Consider the following 20,580-nt stretch of genomic DNA (forward strand, 5'->3'; position numbering starts at 1 on the left):
CCTACATCTTCACCATACACTAAAGAAGATTGAGCCAACAACAAAATGCAGATGGATTGTCCAGACAGGAGGAGCCCTGAGTCAGGGTACACACGTTTACGTGTACTTGACAAGCAACCTGTTGAGGTCACTAGTCCATACACAAATTGAGAGGGGAGGGGTTGTAACAGTGTGTCCCTCCCCGCCAGTACTCATGGTGTAATAGTCTTTCCCTCCTTTGTACTGCTTCTGCTGGGAGATTGTCTGTTCTTCTCAGCATGGGACTTCTCCAATCCACAAATTGGTAAACAGAACAGAGCTAGGACGTCTAAAGTCCATTCATGTATCAAATGTCCAGGGGGAGGTGGGCCCACCTTAGGGTCTGATCCCAGGAGAGAAGAACAATGAGACCTATGTTAGTTCAGTCAGTTGGATCTCGGCTGGAGAAGGACTAGGATTTATAGCTGAGGCTGGATCCTAGAGCCTGTGTTTGGACTGTTACAGACTGGAGATCAGTGGCCACGTGGGATTGTGTTTTGTTGTTCACCCTGTTGGACTCAAAAAACTCATATAGGGACCATTGATATATTTTCCCTGGCGTTGGAATACCGGGAGGCGCCCCTGGATCTTTTGTTTTGTTGTGGACTCCTTGCAGACTTTAAGGATTTATATTTATGTTTGGTGCTTATCTTTGTGGTTCCAATAAAGCCCTTTGGATTGTTCCTTGGCTTGGCGTCCCTTACTGCTCTGTCGCATACACATCACAGTCAGCTCTAAAGTGGGCATGCTCGGATGTGTTCATTGGTCAGTGGGTTCATCAATGGGCTAGTCCTTAGCTGATTGGTGGGTATCATCATGGGCGGATCCGTGAGGTCATCAATGGGGTTATTCCATGAGGTCATCAGTGGGGTGGTCCTCTTGGTTGTCCAGTGGGTCTTTTTACTTAAATGGTAATTCTTCTTACATCTGGACATTGCTTGCATTCCAGGGCAGGGTGTGGAGAACAGGAAATGGCAGCCATCTTTAGATATGTGTCACATGTAGGATCTGAAAACTGGCTTATGCATAGAGAATCAATTTCACTGAACACACTTCACACAATCCCCTATGTCAAGAGGTTAATCAAGTATTTGATGGAAAGGCCCTCATCAACATATTGTATACGGGTGGACGTCTCGACTCCTCCCTGATGTATGGTATTGGGAAGGTAAGGATTAGGCAGTTTGAATTTAATCATGTGATTGTTTTGTTAGAGATAAGCTACTGCCAAAGTTGTCATTAATGACCATTATCAACAAGTGAATATATAAAGGCAAAAATTCATGTAGGTGGAAGAGTCTGCTGACAGTTATCAGCATGGGTGTCTTGTTGACCATAAATGACTTTGCAGAAAAAAACGCTGTCTTCATTTCTTTTTTATTAATATATTCACTTTCATTTTTAATACTTCACTTCTAGAATCCTACAATAGAGATATGAACCACTTAAACATACCAGAAAGCAATTGTAGTGTAATAAATTTGACAATGGTGGTCTTATCTCCACCCCTGAACACATCAATCGTGTCAATGTTGTGTAATGTGAATACTGTCTTGTGTCTTTTGTATAGAATATGTAATGTGTCATGTGAATTGTGTTGTGATATTTAGTAATATAAGGTACAGGTAATGTATACGCCATGTGCAGAATTATTAGGCAAGTTGTATTTTAAAGGATTTTTATTATTATTGATCAACAACTATGTTCTCAATCAACCCAAAAGACTCATAAATATCAAAGCTTAATATTTTTGGAAGTTGGAGTGGGGTTTTTTAGATTTGGCTATCTTAGGAGGATATCTGTTTGTGCAGGTAAATATTACTGTGCAGAATTATTAGGCAACATAATAAAAACCAAATATATTATCATCTCACTTGTTTATTTTCACCAGGTAAACCAATATAACTGCACAAAATTTAGAAATATACATTTCTGACATGCAAAAACAAAACCCCAAAAAATGAGTGACCAATATAGCCACCGTTCTTTATGAAGACCTTCAACAGCCTACATCCATAGATTCTGTCAGTTGCTTGATCTGTTTACGATCAACATTGCGTGCAGCAACCACCACAGCCTCCCAGACACTCTTCTGAGAGGTGTACTGTTTTCCCTCCCTATAGATATCACATTTCATGAGGGACCACAGGTTCTCTATGGGGTTCAGATCAGGTGAACAAGGGGGCCATGTCATTATTTTTTTCATCTTTTAGACCTTTACTGGCCAGCCACTCTGTGGAGTAGTTGGATGCATGTGATGGAGCATTGTCTTGCATGAAAATCATGTTTTTCTTGAACGATACCGACTTCTTCCTGTACCACTGCTTGAAGAAGTTGTCTTCCAGAAACTGGCAGTAGGTCTGGGAGTTGAGCTTCACTCCAGCCTCAACCCAAAAAAGTCCCACAAGTTCATCTTTGATGATACCAGCCCATACCAGTACCCCACCTCCTCCTTGCTGGCGTCTGAGTCGGAGTGGAGCTCTCTGCCCTTTACTGATTCAGCCTTTGGCCCATCCATCTGGCCCATCAAGAGTCACTCTCATTTCATCAGTCCATAAAACCTTTGAAAAATCAGTCTTAAGATATTTCTTGGCCCAGTCTTGACGTTTTATCTTATGTTTCTTGTTCAAAGGTGGTCGTTTTTCAGCCTTCCTTACCTTGGCCATGTCCCTGAGTATTGTGCTTTTTGATACTCCAGTAACGTTGCAGCTCTGAAATATGGCCAAACTGGTGGCAAATGGCATCTTGGCAGCTTCACGCTTGATTTTCCTCAATTCATGGGCAGTTATTTTGCGCCTTTTTTGCCCAACTCGCTGCTTGTGACCCTGTTGACTATTTGCCATGAAACGCTTCATTATTCGGTGATTATGCTTCAAAATTTTGGCAATTTCAAGACTGCTGCATCCCTCTGCAAGACATCTCACAATTTTGGACTTTTCAGAGCCCGTCAAATCTCTCTTCTGACCCATTTTGCCAAAGGAAAGCAAGTTGCCTAATAATTAAGCACACCTTATATAGGGTGTTGATGTCATTACACCACACCCCTCCTCATTACAGAGATACACATCACCTGATTTACTAAATTGGTAGTTGGCTCTCAAGCCTATACAGCTTGGAGTAGGACAACATGTATAAAAATTATCATGTGATCAAAATACTCATTTGCTTAATAATTCTGCACACAGTGTATAATATAGATGTGTACTGATAATGCAGTGTAGTAGTGGAAAATGTGTAGTATATTGTGAGGGATAATGTATAGTATATACGATATACAGTAGTAAGGTAGAATGTATTAATATACAGTAATGTAAGGTATTGTAATGTAATGCTATGTAGGGGAAAAGTTAAGTCTGCCCAGCAACAGACTGCAGGGGCAGACAAAGTTAAAAAGAACCTGTCAGCAGTTTTTTCACTATTAAACTAAAATTATCACCTTTTGCAGCTCCTGAGCTGCATTCTATGAAGGTGCACCTTGTTCCCTGACTCCCCTTGCAGACCCCAAAAATAACTTTATAAAATCTGACTGCCACGTATGCTAATTACTTGATATAGTCGGATGGGCGTCCTCTATTTCGGCTCCTGTCCCCCCTCATGCCGCTGTTCGCTGTCCTCCTTTCTTGATTGATGTGGATGACGCCTCTGTCATCATCCACGTTGCTCTTTCAAATCAAATCTTGCGCCTGTGCAGAGTCATGTCCACTCGCGCAGGCGCAGTTCGCTCTTCCATATTGCGGGCAGAGCAGAAAACATAGATGCCCTCACACGCGCCAGTGAGCTAAATGCGCAGGCACGAGGGTTAGGTCGGGTATGAGGATGACGCAGTGACGCCATGCACAGCGCCGACCATAATCTCGCACCTGCGCAAATAACTCACTGGAGCGTGCAAGGGCAACTATGTTTTCTGCTCTGGCCGCGATATGGCAGAGCGAACTGCGCCTGCGTGAGCAGACATGACTCTGCAGAGGGAGAAGATTTGAAAGAGCAATGTGAATGATGTTGGAGGCAGGAGGGGGGACAGGAGCCGAAAAATATGACGCCCATCCGACTAGATCAGGTAATTTTCATAGTGGCTAGTGTGCAGCTTATAATCTTTATTATAGTCATGTATTTTTAAGTTAGCACCTAATTCACACATATAGGTGTTCCAGTCAGTCTTTTTTCTGATTAGCATGCAGTTTCTTCTGACTGAGAACCCAGAACCTTTCCCTATTACCAGACTCTATTCATGATCCTATATAGCCAGGAGCCTATCTGCCTATACTTGCAGATTTTAATAGTACATAGAAAGGCATTAAGGTTAGGTTCCCAAAAAATTAAAGATTACCTTGTCGTTGGTTTTCGGACTCATTTGCATTGATCAATACATTTGCTAAACATCTCTACTACTTTCAAATATTCATAGCAGTTTTGCAATAACATTTTTCATGTATTTCATGTGCAGCTTATTATCTTTATTATAGATCAGGTAATTAGCACATGTGGCCATCAGATTTTATAAAGTTATTTTTGGGGTCTGCAAGGGAAGTCAGGGAACAAGGTGCACCTTCATAGAATGCAGCCCAGGAGCTACAGAAGGTGATACTTTTAGTTTAATAGTGGAAAAAACTGGTGAAAGGTGCCCTTAAAGGCCACTTTACACGCTGCATTATCGGTACCGATATCGCTAGCGTGGGTACCCGCCCCCATCGGTTGTGCGACACGGGAAAAATCGCTGCCCGTGGCGCACAACATCGCCCGGACCCGTCACACAACTTACCTGTTATGCGACGTCGCTGTGATTGGCGAACCGCCTCCTTTCTAAGGGGGTGGTCCGTGCGGCATCACAGCGATGTCACTAAGCGGCCGCCCAATCAAAGCAGAGGGGCGGAGATGAGCGGGATGTAACATCCCGCCCACATCCTTCCTTCCGCATTGCGGGCGGCGGCAGGTAAGGGGAGGTTCCTCATTCCTGCGGCGTCACACGGAGCGATGTGTGCTGCCGCAGGAGCAACGAACTACATCATACACGCTGCAGCAGCGATATTTGAGAAGGGCCCCCCATGTCACCGATGAGCGATTTTGAACGTTTTTGCGATGATTCAAAATCGCTCATAGGTGTCACACACAATGACATCGCTAATACGGCCGGATGTGCATCACAAATTCCGTGACCCCCAACGACATCGCATTAGCAATGTTGTAGCATGTAAAGCGGCCTTAAATGTTGGGACTAGACCAGCCTGGGAGGGGTCAAGCTAAACAGGATGGCAGTTCCTGTTAGACAGTGTAGTTGGGAGAAATAGTTGAAGTGACCTAGTGTGAAGAACTTCGGATGAATAGTCTGCTGGCTTCAAGGCCGCATGCATTGGGTGTCTTATGGTCAATGGGAGAGATACCGGATGGGAGATAGCATGAACTTTGTTAGAGTGTTGATAACGAAAGAGAACATCGAGAGGGAGGAAAATCAACTCTCGAATATAGCGGCCCCAGTTAAATGGAGCCGGAATTCAGTCACGGCAAGTCCCTTTCATCCATAATGGAATTGGGTGGACATTATTAGTATGTGAGGGTAGGCCCCGACTCGAGCAGATTTCCATAGATGACCAGGAGCTTAACGCCTTAGTCTGAGGATTACTGAACTCACATAGAGACTGGATGTGGAGCTGTTTTAGGGAAGGGGAATGTCACTACTGCACTGGTGTGTTGGACCGGGTTGCACTGAAAGTATCGGGACCAGGAATAATTGGAAGAAATTCATTGAACGTTTTATACATGTCTGATATTGTATGCTAAAACTGAAACAAACTGGAAGTGTTATGCTCTCTATCTCCTATGTAACGTTGTAAATGAAGAAATGTTGAACCTGTCTAGTAAAGAACTGTTGTGGAAAAATAACTGTTTCTCTCTCAGATTACATGTTGGTACTGGCCAGCTGATAAACATTGGTTGGGAGCAAGCGTCCTGCACCTTCACACAGCCAATACTACAAAAGTCCCCACACCCAACCAGGACCATGTCTTCTATTTAGAGTTCCAGGGCGTCCGCAGTAAATCCCTCGCTTATGACTTCCATCCTACAAGAGTAGATGCGTAATCTACTGCTGGGAAGACGTGGCTCCAAAATAATCTTCCCAGGAGATTTTTATTGATTTACTAGTTTCCAAATTTATAGTAAAAAAATGAAATCTTCTGATTTTAGGTCACATACACATATATGACGCATAACACAAGGTGCTTTCATAATTTCAGATTCTATCACATGTAGCAGAGGGCATGGGAAAGTACTTGTCTATAATTTTTCATCTTCTGAACTAAAAGAAACTTGGTATTAATTAACACCAATGATCCAATATTCTGTTCTTATCAAAATGGTCATCTGAATACACTACAATGTATACATGTGTATAACAAAATATGTCACTGCATTAATTTTCTGAGAGACACACTTAATTTTCTGGAACAATTTCAAGGGTGCCAACTGTTTCAGCCATGACTGTGTATAATATATATTATAGTGTGTTCCAGTCAAAGGTGTGGACACACTGTTCAGGCAATGATTTTAATTGTAATGTGAACATTTTAGATTTAAACTGAAGAAAAACCGAGTATAAAATAGGGAGTATAGAAACACAGTTGAAACAAAACAGCATTACACATTTGTTAAACCTTAAATACCTCAAAGTCCCCCCCTTTTACACTGATGACAGCTTTACACACCCTTAACATTTTCTCCAGCACCTTCATCAAGTAGTCACTGGGAGTGTCTACCAATGAAGTCACGCCTTGTCAAATTGTTTGGTGGAATCACCGGTCTTCACAAATTGTTTGTGACCATCAGGTGTGTTTTGCAGAGGCTGCATTGGTACACAGAGTTATATACCACACTGGTTCTAAGTCAGCAAAATGACAAGAACCACTCAACTAAGTAGAAAAAGAGAAACAACAGTCCATTATTACTTAAGAGATGTAGGTCAGCTGATCTTGAAAAATTGTAAGACTCTTGAAAGCATTTTCATGTGCAATCAGGAAAACCATCAATTGTTATGATGAAATTGGCACTCATGACAACCGTCCTAGGAAAAGCAAGAGCAAGAACTACCTCTTCTGCAGATGATATGTTTATCAGAGTTACCAGTCTCATAAAATGCAAACTTACAGAATCTAACCAAACAGCCTTCATACAAAATACACAGACATCAAGTAGCAGACACATCTCAATATCAACTATTCACAGGAGACTGGGATAAGTAGTTTTTTATGGTCTAACTGTCACAAAGAAGCCACAACTGATGACCGCAAACAAGAAGAGACTTGTCTGGGCCAGGCAACACAATGACTGAACATTAGATAATTGGAAATCTGTACTATGGTCTGATGAGTCAAAATTTGAGATTTTTGGTAACAAACACCATATTTTTGCAAGTCACAGAAAAGGTCAGAGGATGGTTTCTACGTGTGTGATGTTTTGCGGGGTTCTTTCCAGATGACAGTGTTGATGATTTACCACAAATTCAAGACACATTTACTCAACATTGGCTACCACTGCATTCTGCAACAACATGCCATCCCATTTGGTTTGCACAAAGTGAGAACAAGATTCATGCTGTACTAGGACAATAACCCAAAATATACCACCAAGCAATGTAACGGCTGCAACCAAGAAGGAGTGAAATAGAGTCTTACTTCAGATGACATGGCCTTCACAATCACTGGACCTCAAGCCAAGCGGGATGGTTTGGAATGAGTTTGACAGTAGAGTAGACAGCAAGCAGACATCAAGTTTCCAACCCCTCTGGGAACTCCTTTAAGACTGTTGAAAAGCCATTCTAATTGACCAACTTATGAAGATGCTTGAAAGAATGCCATTAGGGTGTAAAGTTGTTATCAGAAAAAAAGGGGGTAGTAATCTAAGATTTCACAAACACAAATTATGGTTTATCTCAGATGTTTGTTACTCCTTGTTTCTATATTTTCTTCTTTGTGGTTTTGCTGTTTTCAGTCTGAATCTACAATGTGCACTTCCAATAAGAACAAAGAAAACCATTGCATGAACAGTTGTGTCCAAACTGTTCATGTAAAGGTTTCCGTGTTCTTATTAGAATTTTGAACATTGTAGATTTAGACTGAAGACAGCAAAACCACAAAGGAACACATATGTAAACAGGAGTATGGACCAATAGGTGTAATATATACAGTACAGACCAAAAGTTTGGATCGAGGAGTTTTTGCCAAGAGATGTAGATTTACTGCTGAAAGTTTGGATTTTCATTGACTGTAAGCCATAATCATCAACATTAACAGAAATAAACACTTGAAATAGATCACTCTGTTTGTAATGACTCTATATAAGTTATGCGTCTCCCTGTTTGTATTGAATTACTGAAATAAATTAATTTTTGGAGGATATTCTAATTTATTAAGATGCATATATATATATATACACAGTGCAGACCAAAAGTTTGGACACACCTTCTCATCTCTAGAACAACTATTAAGAGGAGACTTTGTGCAGCAAGCCTTCATGGTAAAATAGCTGCTAGGAAACCACTGCTAAGGACAGGCAACAAGCAGAAGAGACTTGTTTGGGCTAAAGAACACAAGGAATGGACATTAGACCAGTGGAAATCTATGATTTGTTCTGATGAGTCCAAATTTGAGATCTTTGGATCCAACCACCGTGTCTTTGTAGAAAAGGTGAACAGATAGACTCTACATGCCTGGTTCCCACCATGAAGCATGGAGGAGGTGTGATGGTGTGGGGGGGGGCTTTGCTGGTGACACTGTTGGGGATTTATTCAAAATTGAAGGCATACAGAACCAGCATGCTTCCCACAGCATCTTGCAGTGGCATGCTATTCCATCCGGTTTGCGTTTAGTTGGACCATCATTTATTTTTCAACAGGACAATGACCCCAAACACACCTCCAGGCTGTGTAAGGGCTATTTGACTAAGAAGGAGAGTGATGGGGTGCTACGCCAGATGACCTGGTCACCACAGTCACCAGACCTGAACCCAATCGAGATGTTTTGGGGTGAGCCAGACCACAAAGTGAAGGCAAAAGGGCCAACAAGTGCTAAGCATCTCTGGAAATTTCTTCAAGACTGTTGGAAAACCATTTCCGGTGACTATCTCTTGAAGCTCATCAAGATAATGCCAAGAGTGAGCAAAGCAGTAATGAAAGCAAAAGGTGGCTACTTTGAAGAACCTAGAATATAAGACATATTTTCAGTTGTCTCACACTTTTTTAAGTATTTCATTCCACATGTTTTAATTCATAGTTTTGATGCCTTCAATGTGAATCTACAATTTTCAGAGTCCTGAAAATAAAGAAAACGCTTTGTATGAGAAGGTGTGTCCAAACTTTTGGTCTGTACTGTGTAATTAATATATATATATATATGTGTATATATATATATATATATATATATACACACCGTATTTTTCGGCTATAAGACCCACTTTTTTTCCCCCAAATGTTGGGGAAAGTGGGGGGTGCGTCTTATAGTCCGAATGTATGCTAGGGGAATGAGGGTGCTGCGGTGGAGCAGGTCATCGGTGGCATGAGCAGGCTGTAGCAGCGCCTACTGTGACCTCTTGAGCCTGCTTATTAGCCTCTTTTCATATGCACTGCATCCTCCCGCCCATCATCTCTCAGCGCTGAAGCCGGCACTGACAGGTGGGCGAGATGATCTGCGGGGGATGCGCGCATAATTAACAGCCGGCCCGTGTGATCATCCCTGGCAACTACAGCCTGGAGTGATCATGTGTGGCTATATTCACTGCCCCCCATGCATCATCAGCGCGGGGGGCAGTGAATAAGTATACTCACCGGCCACCGATCCCTACAGCATTGCAATGTCCTCCTGTCTGCTGGCCTACTGATGTGTGTGGAGAGCGGTGCGCACAGCGATGACGTCATCGCTGTGAGCACGGCTCCATACAGGTCAGCGATGCTGCTGCTGGCACATACAGGAAGATGAGTGATGCTGCGTGTGAGGAAAGGTGAGTATAAACATTTATTTTTTTATGTGCCACAGGATGCGGCCATGTAACAGGATGGGGGTATATAGCAAGATGGGTGCACATATCAGGATGTAGGCATGTACCTGGATGGGGGAATATACGGTACCTGGATGTGGGCACATACCAGGATGAGGAACATATATATGCAAGGATGGGAATTATATACAAGGCAGGAGGATCATTATCAAGATGGTGTACCTTAGTAGAGAATTTGGGGACATTACCCCTATAACAGTGTCAGCAGCAGATTCTTGCCCCATAACAGTGTGTCATGACCACATTTTTTGCTTAAAATTTTATTTTCCTATTTTCCTCCTCTAAAACCAGGGTGCATCTTAAGGTCCGGTGCGTCTTATAGTCTGAAAAATATGGTAATCTATGACCTTGGCCTCTTTATGCCCCATGTAGAATACCAGGCGGGAGCTTAGAGAGAGATAAAAGAAAAACACCACCTGGTTCATCCAAACTGCCCTTATGTTTCGTTTTTTTTATTTTTTATTTTACCCTACTTTCTAACAACATTAACTGGAAATTTCAAGAATTTACTACTTTTTCAGTAAAAATAATAATGTCCTATATTGCTTCTGATATTCCCTTTAATTAGTTTTACAGCATATTTTTAGTTTTCTACTGAACCCTAACTAAAACTAAAAGAACAGGCTATAAACCAGAATGCTAATAGTCCATTTTCTCTTCCAATACATTAAAAATATACCCTGGAAATAGTAACAGAACATTTTTAGCTTATTCACCTAATCCATTGCAGCATTTTTTAATTGCTTTATTAACATAAATTGTGTGTTCATTAAAATGTATATATGGTATATAATTGAAATGTAAGGTCATAACATATATTAAAGGTCAGCTAAGTTGAAACATTTATTACTAGCATAAAAACCTTTTATGTTGTGCTGTTTTCTATGCCTAGCCTTAGTTCTTGTCCACTGCAAACAGCAAGTTTTCTTTACCGCAATTCTGAATGTAAATCATTAAGCTCTAAAAAGCCGAAAATAACATTATCTACATATTAAAAGTTTATAGGTCTTTAAAGTATAGCTTGTTGCAGGGGTTTGACCCGATGGCCTTTGAGGTCCCTTCCAACTCTAGATTCTATAATTTTATGATTTTGAAATATAAACACAACTTCCTATTACAATATACATACTAGTTTCCATATCTTATTGAATGAATTAAAGATTTTATTAACCAGAATGTGTAAAATAAGATTGCAAAAAATGACAATGTATGAAAATGTCATGTAATAATTATAACGTCTAATCGCCAATATATATGTGACAAAGCTAAAATATAATCATGTATTGTACTGATATACAAGTCCTTTAATCAGATGTGGTGCCTGTCGCTATACAGTGGAATGGTAAATAGTCATACAATGTCCTTTATGTCTTACCCAAAATGACGATCAGCACTCCACCAAGAGTAAAGCGTTTATATTTTTCTGTACCAGGGTCGTGGCCCATTCGGATGCAGGGCATGGCAGAGAGAAGCAGGAAGACAGCAGGAAGCCCCAGGAAAGATCCAACTATCATCAGGGCACGGGCGGCTTGGATGTGAGCTGTCAACAGCAACAGGATGCATTTTATTGAGTGATAAGACACATATTTACAGGATTACAGTCACAGCTCTCAATGAGGATGAAAAATAAACTAATTATTACATAAGTTTGGAACAAATATTGTCTCCCATTTTGTTCAACCTTGATGTTGCATATTTGTTCTAGAAAGGTAATGGCTTAAAGGGAATCTGTCACCAGGTTTTTGCCAAATACTCTGAGAGCAGCATAACATAGGGGCAGAGATTCTGATTCCAGCAATGTATCACTTACTGGGCTGCTTAGTGTAGTTTTGATAAAATCACTGATTAATCAGCAGTAGATTATCATTAGAGGACTACTTGTCATGCTGCCAGATAGTTCAGCATATTCATGTGCTCTGTACAACTGCTAGATCTAAAGCAGAAAAAACATTGATTTTATCAAACAGCTCAGTAAGTGTCACATTGCTAGAATCAGAGTCTCTGGCTCTACATTAAGCTGCTTTCAGATGGAGGAGCAAAAACCTGGTGACAGATTCCCTTTAATTTACAAGCATTTTGCACAAGGCCTCTGAATAGCACTGCCGAATATCCACCACAGAATGGAAATGTGGCACCCCTGAGGCTTCAGTTGCCACAGAGGTACTGTACCTGAGCCAGAAGTGCAGTGCCCCATTCCTGGGTGAGGAGGAGGATGACCACCAGTACACAAAAAAGCACACAACACTCTCAGTTAGCAGCTCTGCACAGGGATATGGGTGGGGAGGCCCATTAATGCTAGAAATAGCCATCACTGGTGATGACACCCCATTCCGGCTTACCTGGGGGTGGAGCATAGCGAGTGGGAAGGAAGTATGTGGAGCAAAGAGAATGGAGCCAGGAGTCAAGGAGGAAAGACCTGTGGTCTGGAGCTGGGACAGCTCGATCCAGGGGCACGGACAGAAGGGTACCTAGGGGCAACGGGTTGTGCGCCATACACCTGTGGCCTCATACCACTTATAGCAACTGAGGGAAGGGACTGGCTGCAAGAATGGGGACTAGACCCTAAACTAGGAGAGAATAACTATGTGCTCTACTAGTAAACCAGAGGCCAAGGATACTTCAAGTACTGAAGCCACAACCCGTGCATGAATCCACTGGAAGGTGTCCACATAGAGTCAGGGGACCGAAAGCACGAAGCAACCTCTGTAGGGCCCGCAGACACCGGCTCAGGGCACTGTGCACATTGGCACAGGACAGATGGGAGAGGTCAGCACAGGAAGACGACCAGGAAAGGACATATAGAAAGGTGCACCGGTCTAATCCTCCGAACTACCTGGGTTTGACTGGAGCCCATAACAGTGGAACCCCGGCACCCCAAAGGTGAACACTGTCATGTCGTGCTACTATGGGACATACAACAGGGAGTAAAGAACTTTGACTGCAATTCTTGTGTCGCTCTCTTTCCTCATTTGCCTCCAACCCTGTGCTTCTTTAATAGAGTGGATTACCACTCTCATCCGCCCTGGGGTTTAGCTCTGCCTGTGGAGAGCTATGTCATCTGAGCTGCATTACTATCAGCCCCAGGAGACACCACACGCAGCGGCGGCTCCCATATTAGCCGCACATCACAGGTGGCGTCACAAATACAAACGCTCTACCCTGTAATTAATCCCTTTATCGACACCGCCAGGGTCACAGAACTGGGCCTGGCCGCTGTGATAACCGAAATCCCTGCACCGGCCCGGTGACGATTAACCCCCCAGACCCCGTGGGCACGTCAGAAACATTTGATGAAGGCCAGTTGCAGGGCCGGCTCCAGGTTTTTGTGGGCCCCGGGCGGAGGAGTCCCAGTGGACCCCATAAACACGCAGACACACACACACACGTACATATACATATTTAAAGACAAACTCACAAAAATACATATAAACAGACAAATCTATACAGTCATATACACTGACATACATAGATACACATCATACATGCATACATACAGAGACACACTGCTATGCTGCATACATACATATAGACAGACACACACATACTGCTCTGCTATATACATACATACAGACACACATATACTGCTCTGCATGCATACATACATATAGACAGACACACACACACACTGCTCTGCTACATACATACATATAGACAGACACACACATACTGCTCTGCTGCATACATACATACAGACACACTGCTCTGCTGCATACATACATACAGACACACTGCTCTGCTGCATACATACATACAGACACACATATACTGCTCTGCTGCATGCATACATACAGACACACAAATACTGCTCTGCTGCATACATACATACAGACAGACACGCATACTGCTCTGCTGCATACATACATGCATACATACAGACAGACACGCATACTGCTCTGCTGCATATATACATACATACATACAGACACGCATACTGCTCTGCTGCATACATACATGCATACATACAGACACGCATACTGCTCTGCTGCATATATACATACAGACAGACACGCATACTGCTCTGCTGCATACATACATACAGACACACTGCTCTGCTGCATACATACATACAGACACACTGCTCTGCTGCATACATACATACAGACACACATATACTGCTCTGCTGCATGCATACATACAGACACACAAATACTGCTCTGCTGCATACATACATACAGACAGACACGCATACTGCTCTGCTGCATACATACATGCATACATACAGACAGACACGCATACTGCTCTGCTGCATATATACATACATACATACAGACACGCATACTGCTCTGCTGCATACATACATGCATACATACAGACACGCATACTGCTCTGCTGCATATATACATACAGACAGACACGCATACTGCTCTGCTGCATATATACATATATACATACATAGAGACACGCATACTGCTCTGCTGCATATATACATACATACAGACACGCATACTGCTCTGCTGCATATATACATACATACATACATACAGACACGCATACTGCTGTGCTGCATATATACATACATACATACAGACACGCATACTGCTCTGCTGCATATATACATACATACATACAGACACGCATACTGCTCTGCTGCATATATACATACATACATACAGACACGCATACTGCTCTGCTGCATATATACATACATACATACATACAGACACGCATACTGCTCTGCTGCATATATACATACATACATACAGACACGCATACTGCTCTGCTGCATATATACATACATACATACAGACAGACACACACCTTGCTCTGCGGGGCCCACACACGTGGCTCCGGGGGCCACACACGCACGGGGGGACAGGGAGGGAGTGATGTCCCACATACTGATCAGGTCACGGTGCAGATGGGGCCCACACAGCGCCGGAGGGAAGCGATGTGCTGGGGGTCGCTGGCTGGCACTGTGACTCCTTCATCTGTGGGACCGAGCAGGACGCCGGGCGGTAGCTCCGCCCACAGATGATGCTCAATGCAGGAGAACACAGTGAAAGCTGTGGTCTGCGGGCCTTAAAGGGCCGGCAGCCACAGTTTCCAGTGACAAGGACTGCGGTCCCCGGAACTCGGCCCGGGGGCAGCAGAACTGACGAGGCCGAGTGGGCCCCCCCGGCTCTCCAGGGCCCCGGCATTTGCCCGGGTATGCCGCGTGCTGACGCCGGCCCTGGCCAGTTGTAATAGGAGACATTACAGGGCTTTATAGAGAGAGCAGCAGAACTCTACTGTATATTCTTTCTTCTATATTCATATATAAATGATAATGTTACCTAGCAGTATTCTGTAACAATGAGGAAAAGTACAAGCTCTAACGTACCCTGCAGGTTACAATCTCACTATAGTTATAAGTAAATTCATAAACTAATTTTCTTCTACTGCCGATGGATAGACATAACTGGCAAAGTAGGGTCTAATGGAGAAAGGGATCCCCACAACACAGATAAAAGCCGTCTCCTCACTACAATGCCAGTGTAGGAATACAGGGCAAAAAGACTCGCAGTTTTGTTCCCTCTCTGTGCCTTTTCCATGGCACTTGCCAATCAGGTTTTTAACACATAGTGTTAACTAAGTACCTTTGTTATATGTATTTATTATTTATTTTTTTATTTACTTATAACTGGGTATTTGCTCATTATGTTGTTATCTCAGGTTTAGTCGATTGGATTAAATGGCCACAGTGTGAACTTGCACTTTGCACTTACACCAGCTATGGTCTAGCTCATTTTTCTGGGTTCATTTTAGTGTCTTGTACTTTGTACAATAGAGGTGGGGCTATCCCGTTTTTTAGATGGAATTTAGTCCATATAGTCTTCCATGGGCAGGTGTCTGAACAGTTGGGCTTGTGTCCTGCTCTACCGCATCTATGTATAAAAAAAGGAACAGAACAAGAGCTTTAATGGCTAAAAAAATTATCAATTTTTATTAGATCCAAGCTTAAAAAACACTTATAACGACCATATATACAATTAGACACAAGCAAAAAACTTGGTGCAAGAAGATGTGCTACTCATAACCATGTAAAGCAAGGGGGACAGATTCAAAAAACCCCACTGCCCCTGAGATGAGTACAACAGCAATGTATTAGTATCCAGCTATATTATATAAACAAACCAAATAAATCCAGTCTTATTGATGTAGAGGGATCAGCATGTTGCCTATAATCAAAGTAGCGGTGGTGGCATAATGTAGAAAAAATAAATATAGCTGCTTACCCAAGAAAGAAAACTCCAGACTCAGCCCCTCACAGGCACCAACAGACACCCTTTCAACGCGCGTTTCGCGTGCAATGTATGATAGCTTCTTAAGGGAAGGTATAACACAAACTCCATTGTAGGACCTTAAAAAGGCGGTCATGTGACCGCATTGGCTGTAGCCCCATCTACGTTGAGGTCTTTGACACATAGAGGTGTTTAATATAAAGTTAGGTACTGTCCCGATTGTGCACACATTGTCACGGTTGGATGACTTTTTTGATCAAATTAGTATTAAAAAAGTATTCCTATCTCCAATAACCTATTTCAATATGCAGTAGGTCTAGTGATAAGAATATTAGCAAATACCTCCAATTATATATGTACTCTGGTTTTCCTGATAAGCTATGTCACTTACCTCATGTGCAGGCATGGGAGGAGCTTAGGTATCCATGGTTACGACCACTAACAACTAACTATCCCTATATGCGTGGCCGTAACTTTGGATACCTAAGGTCCTATAATGTTCTGCACATAAGGTAAGGTAAGGTGCACCCACCTTGTTACTGCACCTCATCTTGTATTTTAACAAATTTTGTCACAATAAAGAGTATTGATTTTACATTTGTTTTCTGATTCCTTTTTTGTAATTTGCTTTGTACATGAGGTAAGCGACATAGTGAATCAGGAGAACAATACTACATTTCTAATTGGAGGTATTTGCTCATATCATTATTATTATACCTACAACATATTGGGATAGGATATTGGAGATGGGAATACCGCTATGCTATTTACATGTACTAATACTAATTATTTATTTATTTACTTATTTACAATAGATTATTTGCTCAGTTTGTTTTTATATCAGGTTCAGCTTGCGAACAAGACAGACTGTCCTTAAAACACATGTTCCCCGAAAGAGATTACTTTCTAAACAGTTGGGTTTGAACTTCCAGATTGTAGGATCGCGGCATGGAGAGCAGGGTCACCCAAACAGTGACATACCACCAACGGCGGCAGACTAAGTGGCCGCTATGGCACCCGTGAGTCGTGGTGGGTGGTGCCAGCACTGACATCGCCCCCCCTTCACACCCACTTGGCACCACAAATTCAACTGTCATTTTACAGTTGAAAACAATGATGGAAGAGGGAGTGCGCTGCTGTCCGCTCCCTCCTTCATCACTCTCCCACTGCACCTGAGATCTGACAGCTCAGTGCAGTAGATGCGATAAAGTGACATCAACACGCTCGCTGCACTGAGCTGTCAGACCTCAGATGTGCAGAACAGTGAAGACACAGCTTCAGAACAGACCAGAGCAGCGACGGACCAACGAGAAGTACACAGTGGCCATAATACTTCATGGATGACTATTGCCTATGCATTATACTATATGAATGACTATGGGCTGTGCATTATACTGTTTGGAGGACTATGTGCTATGCATTATGCTATATGGAGGACTATGGGCTGTCCATTATACTACAGTTAGGTCCAGAAATATTTGGACAGTGACACAATTTTCGCGAGTTGGGCTCTGCATGTCACCACATTGGATTTGAAATTAAACCTCTACAACAGAATTCAAGTGCAGATAGTAACGTTTAATTTGAAGGTTTGAACAAAAATATCTGATAGCAATTGTAGGAATTGTACACATTTCTTTACAAACACTCCACATTTTAGGAGGTCAAAAGTAATTGGACAAATAAACCAAACCCAAACAAAATAGTTTTATTTTCAATATTTTGTTGCGAATCCTTTGGAGGCAATCACTGCCTTAAGTCTGGAACCCATGGACATCACCAAACTCTGGGTTTCCTCCTTCTTAATGCTTTGCCAGGCCTTTACAGCTGCAGCCTTCAGGTCTTGCTTGTTTGTGGGTCTTTCCGTCTTAAGTCTGGATTTGAGCAAGTGAAATGCATGCTCAATTGGGTTAAGATCTGGTGATTGACTTGGTCATTGCAGAATGTTCCACTTTTTTGCACTCATGAACTCCTGGGTAGCTTTGGCTGTATGCTTGGGGTCATTGTCCATCTGTACTATGAAGCGCCGTCCGATCAACTTTGCGGCATTTGGCTGAATCTGGGCTGAAAGTATATCCCGGTACACTTCAGAATTCATCCAGCTACTCTTGTCTGCTGTTATGTCATCAATAAACACAAGTGACCCAGTGCCATTGAAAGCCATGCATGCCCATGCCATCACGTTGCCTCCACCATGTTTTACAGAGGATGTGGTGTGCCTTGGATCATGTGCCGTTCCCTTTCTTCTCCAAACTTTTTTCTTCCCATCATTCTGGTACAGGTTGATCTTTGTCTCATCTGTCCAAAGAATACTTTTCCAGAACTGAGCTGGCTTCATGAGGTGTTTTTCAGCAAATTTAACTCTGGCCTGTCTATTTTTGGAATTGATGAATGGTTTGCATCTAGATGTGAACCCTTTGTATTTACTTTCATGGAGTCTTCTCTTTACTGTTGACTTAGAGACAGATACACCTACTTCACTGAGAGTGTTCTGGACTTCAGTTGATGTTGTGAACGGGTTCTTCTTCCCCAAAGAAAGTATGCGGCGATCATCCACCACTGTTGTCATCCGTGGACGCCCAGGCCTTTTTGAGTTCCCAAGCTCACCAGTCAATTCCTTTTTTCTCAGAATGTACCCGACTGTTGATTTTGCTACTCCAAGCATGTCTGCTATCTCTCTGATGGATTTTTTCTTTTTTTTCAGCCTCAGGATGTTCTGCTTCACCTCAATTGAGAGTTCCTTAGACCGCATGTTGTCTGGTCACAGCAACAGCTTCCAAATGCAAAACCACACACCTGTAATCAACCCCAGACCTTTTAACTACTTCATTGATTACAGGTTAATGAGGGAGACGCCTTCAGAGTTAATTGCAGCCCTTAGAGTCCCTTGTCCAATTACTTTTGGTCCCTTGAAAAAGAGGAGGCTATGCATTACAGAGCTATGATTCCTAAACCCTTTCTCCGATTTGGATGTGAAAACTCTCATATTGCAGCTGGGAGTGTGCACTTCCAGCCCATATTATATATATAATTGTATTTCTGATCATGTTTTTGTAAACAGCTAAAATAACAAAACTTGTGTCACTGTCCAAATATTTCTGGCCCTGACTGTATATGAAGGACTACCTGTTCTGAGTAATATATGGAGGTGCATTATACCATATGGAGGTCTATGGACTGTGCATGATATTTGGAGGTGCATTATACTATATGGAAATAGGTTGCTAGAATTCAGATAAAACATGATATACAAAAAAGAAATATCATTGCATATAAGAAAGATGTATAGCATACAGTACAGGCAAACCTGTATAAACTTGATGGAGTGCGAGCAGTATAGAATCTCTGGCCAGATGAAAGACAGATCATACATGGATGTGTGACCCAAGAAAAAAGCCACCCCAGAGTAAGAGGGTTAAAGGTATATACTGTGTTGGGGTAATTAAGAAGGAGTACAGCAGGCTAATTCACTCTGGGGGCATCATACAGTGTTTGTGTGGCACCCCTGAGGCTTCAGTTGCCACAGGGTACTGCACCCCACTTAGGGTGTTTAACCTGGATCCAGAGGAGGGCGGTACTGGTTTCACGACTTACAAAACTCAAACCCACAACCAGGATGCCCTCCCCACTAGGGACCGGGTTAGGGTAAGGTCTTAAGGCAGTCTCCAAACATGGAGGGCAGCCACCCACTAGTGACAGGGACCCGGGGAAGGAGCAGCCGCCAGGGGGAGTCAAGAGCCAACACAACAGTTAGAGAGAGCAGGAGAGGAAGTGAGCAGACAGTCTCACCGATGGCTCTGGTGGGACACAGGACTTCATACGGTTGCCGAGGGGAGAGCTTCATTGCTCCCTCGGGTCCGGCGCAACACAGGGTGCAGGACCCTAGGGAAGATCATTCTTCAAGATGGTTTTCCAGAATTTGCCAGGACGGGGAGATTGCATATCTCCCTGGCCAACACAGAGCCTGAATCATAGTGCCATATAGGATCCAGGGCCTTGATCCGAGTCAGGCCCCATTGCGGAACCGCAGCACCTGCAAACAGGAGGGGAGTGTCACTCCACATGGACTTGGGTCCCCAAGAAGCTTTAAGCCATGGAGATCCAACTTACACGGGGAAGGGCCAACCGACCACTACATCGGACAGACCTCCAAAGGAATCCGGGTTCTACGGGGCCCATCACAGCGGGTGACCGGTACTAAGGGCCACCACTAGGAATTTCAGGGCCCCATACTGGCAACATTTTCGGGCCCCCTTGGGACTCCGCCCAGGCTCCACCCTAGCTCTGCCTGCACCCCTCA

At 43.0% G+C, this 20,580-nt stretch overlaps 1 protein-coding gene across 1 annotated transcript in view; it reads right to left on the reverse strand.

Annotated features, from left to right (window-relative positions):
• Positions 1-20,580, reverse strand: part of CLDN11 (claudin 11) — a 79,684-nt gene that overhangs the window by 46,966 nt on the left and 12,138 nt on the right. Inside the window, exon 2 of the mRNA XM_075340634.1 lies at positions 11,435-11,599. Coding sequence (XP_075196749.1) covers positions 11,435-11,599 — 165 coding nt within the window. The remainder of the gene's footprint in view (positions 1-11,434; positions 11,600-20,580) is intronic.

Source organism: Anomaloglossus baeobatrachus, chromosome 3, assembly GCF_048569485.1.
Source record: "Anomaloglossus baeobatrachus isolate aAnoBae1 chromosome 3, aAnoBae1.hap1, whole genome shotgun sequence".
Classification (NCBI taxonomy): Eukaryota; Metazoa; Chordata; class Amphibia; order Anura; family Aromobatidae; genus Anomaloglossus; species Anomaloglossus baeobatrachus.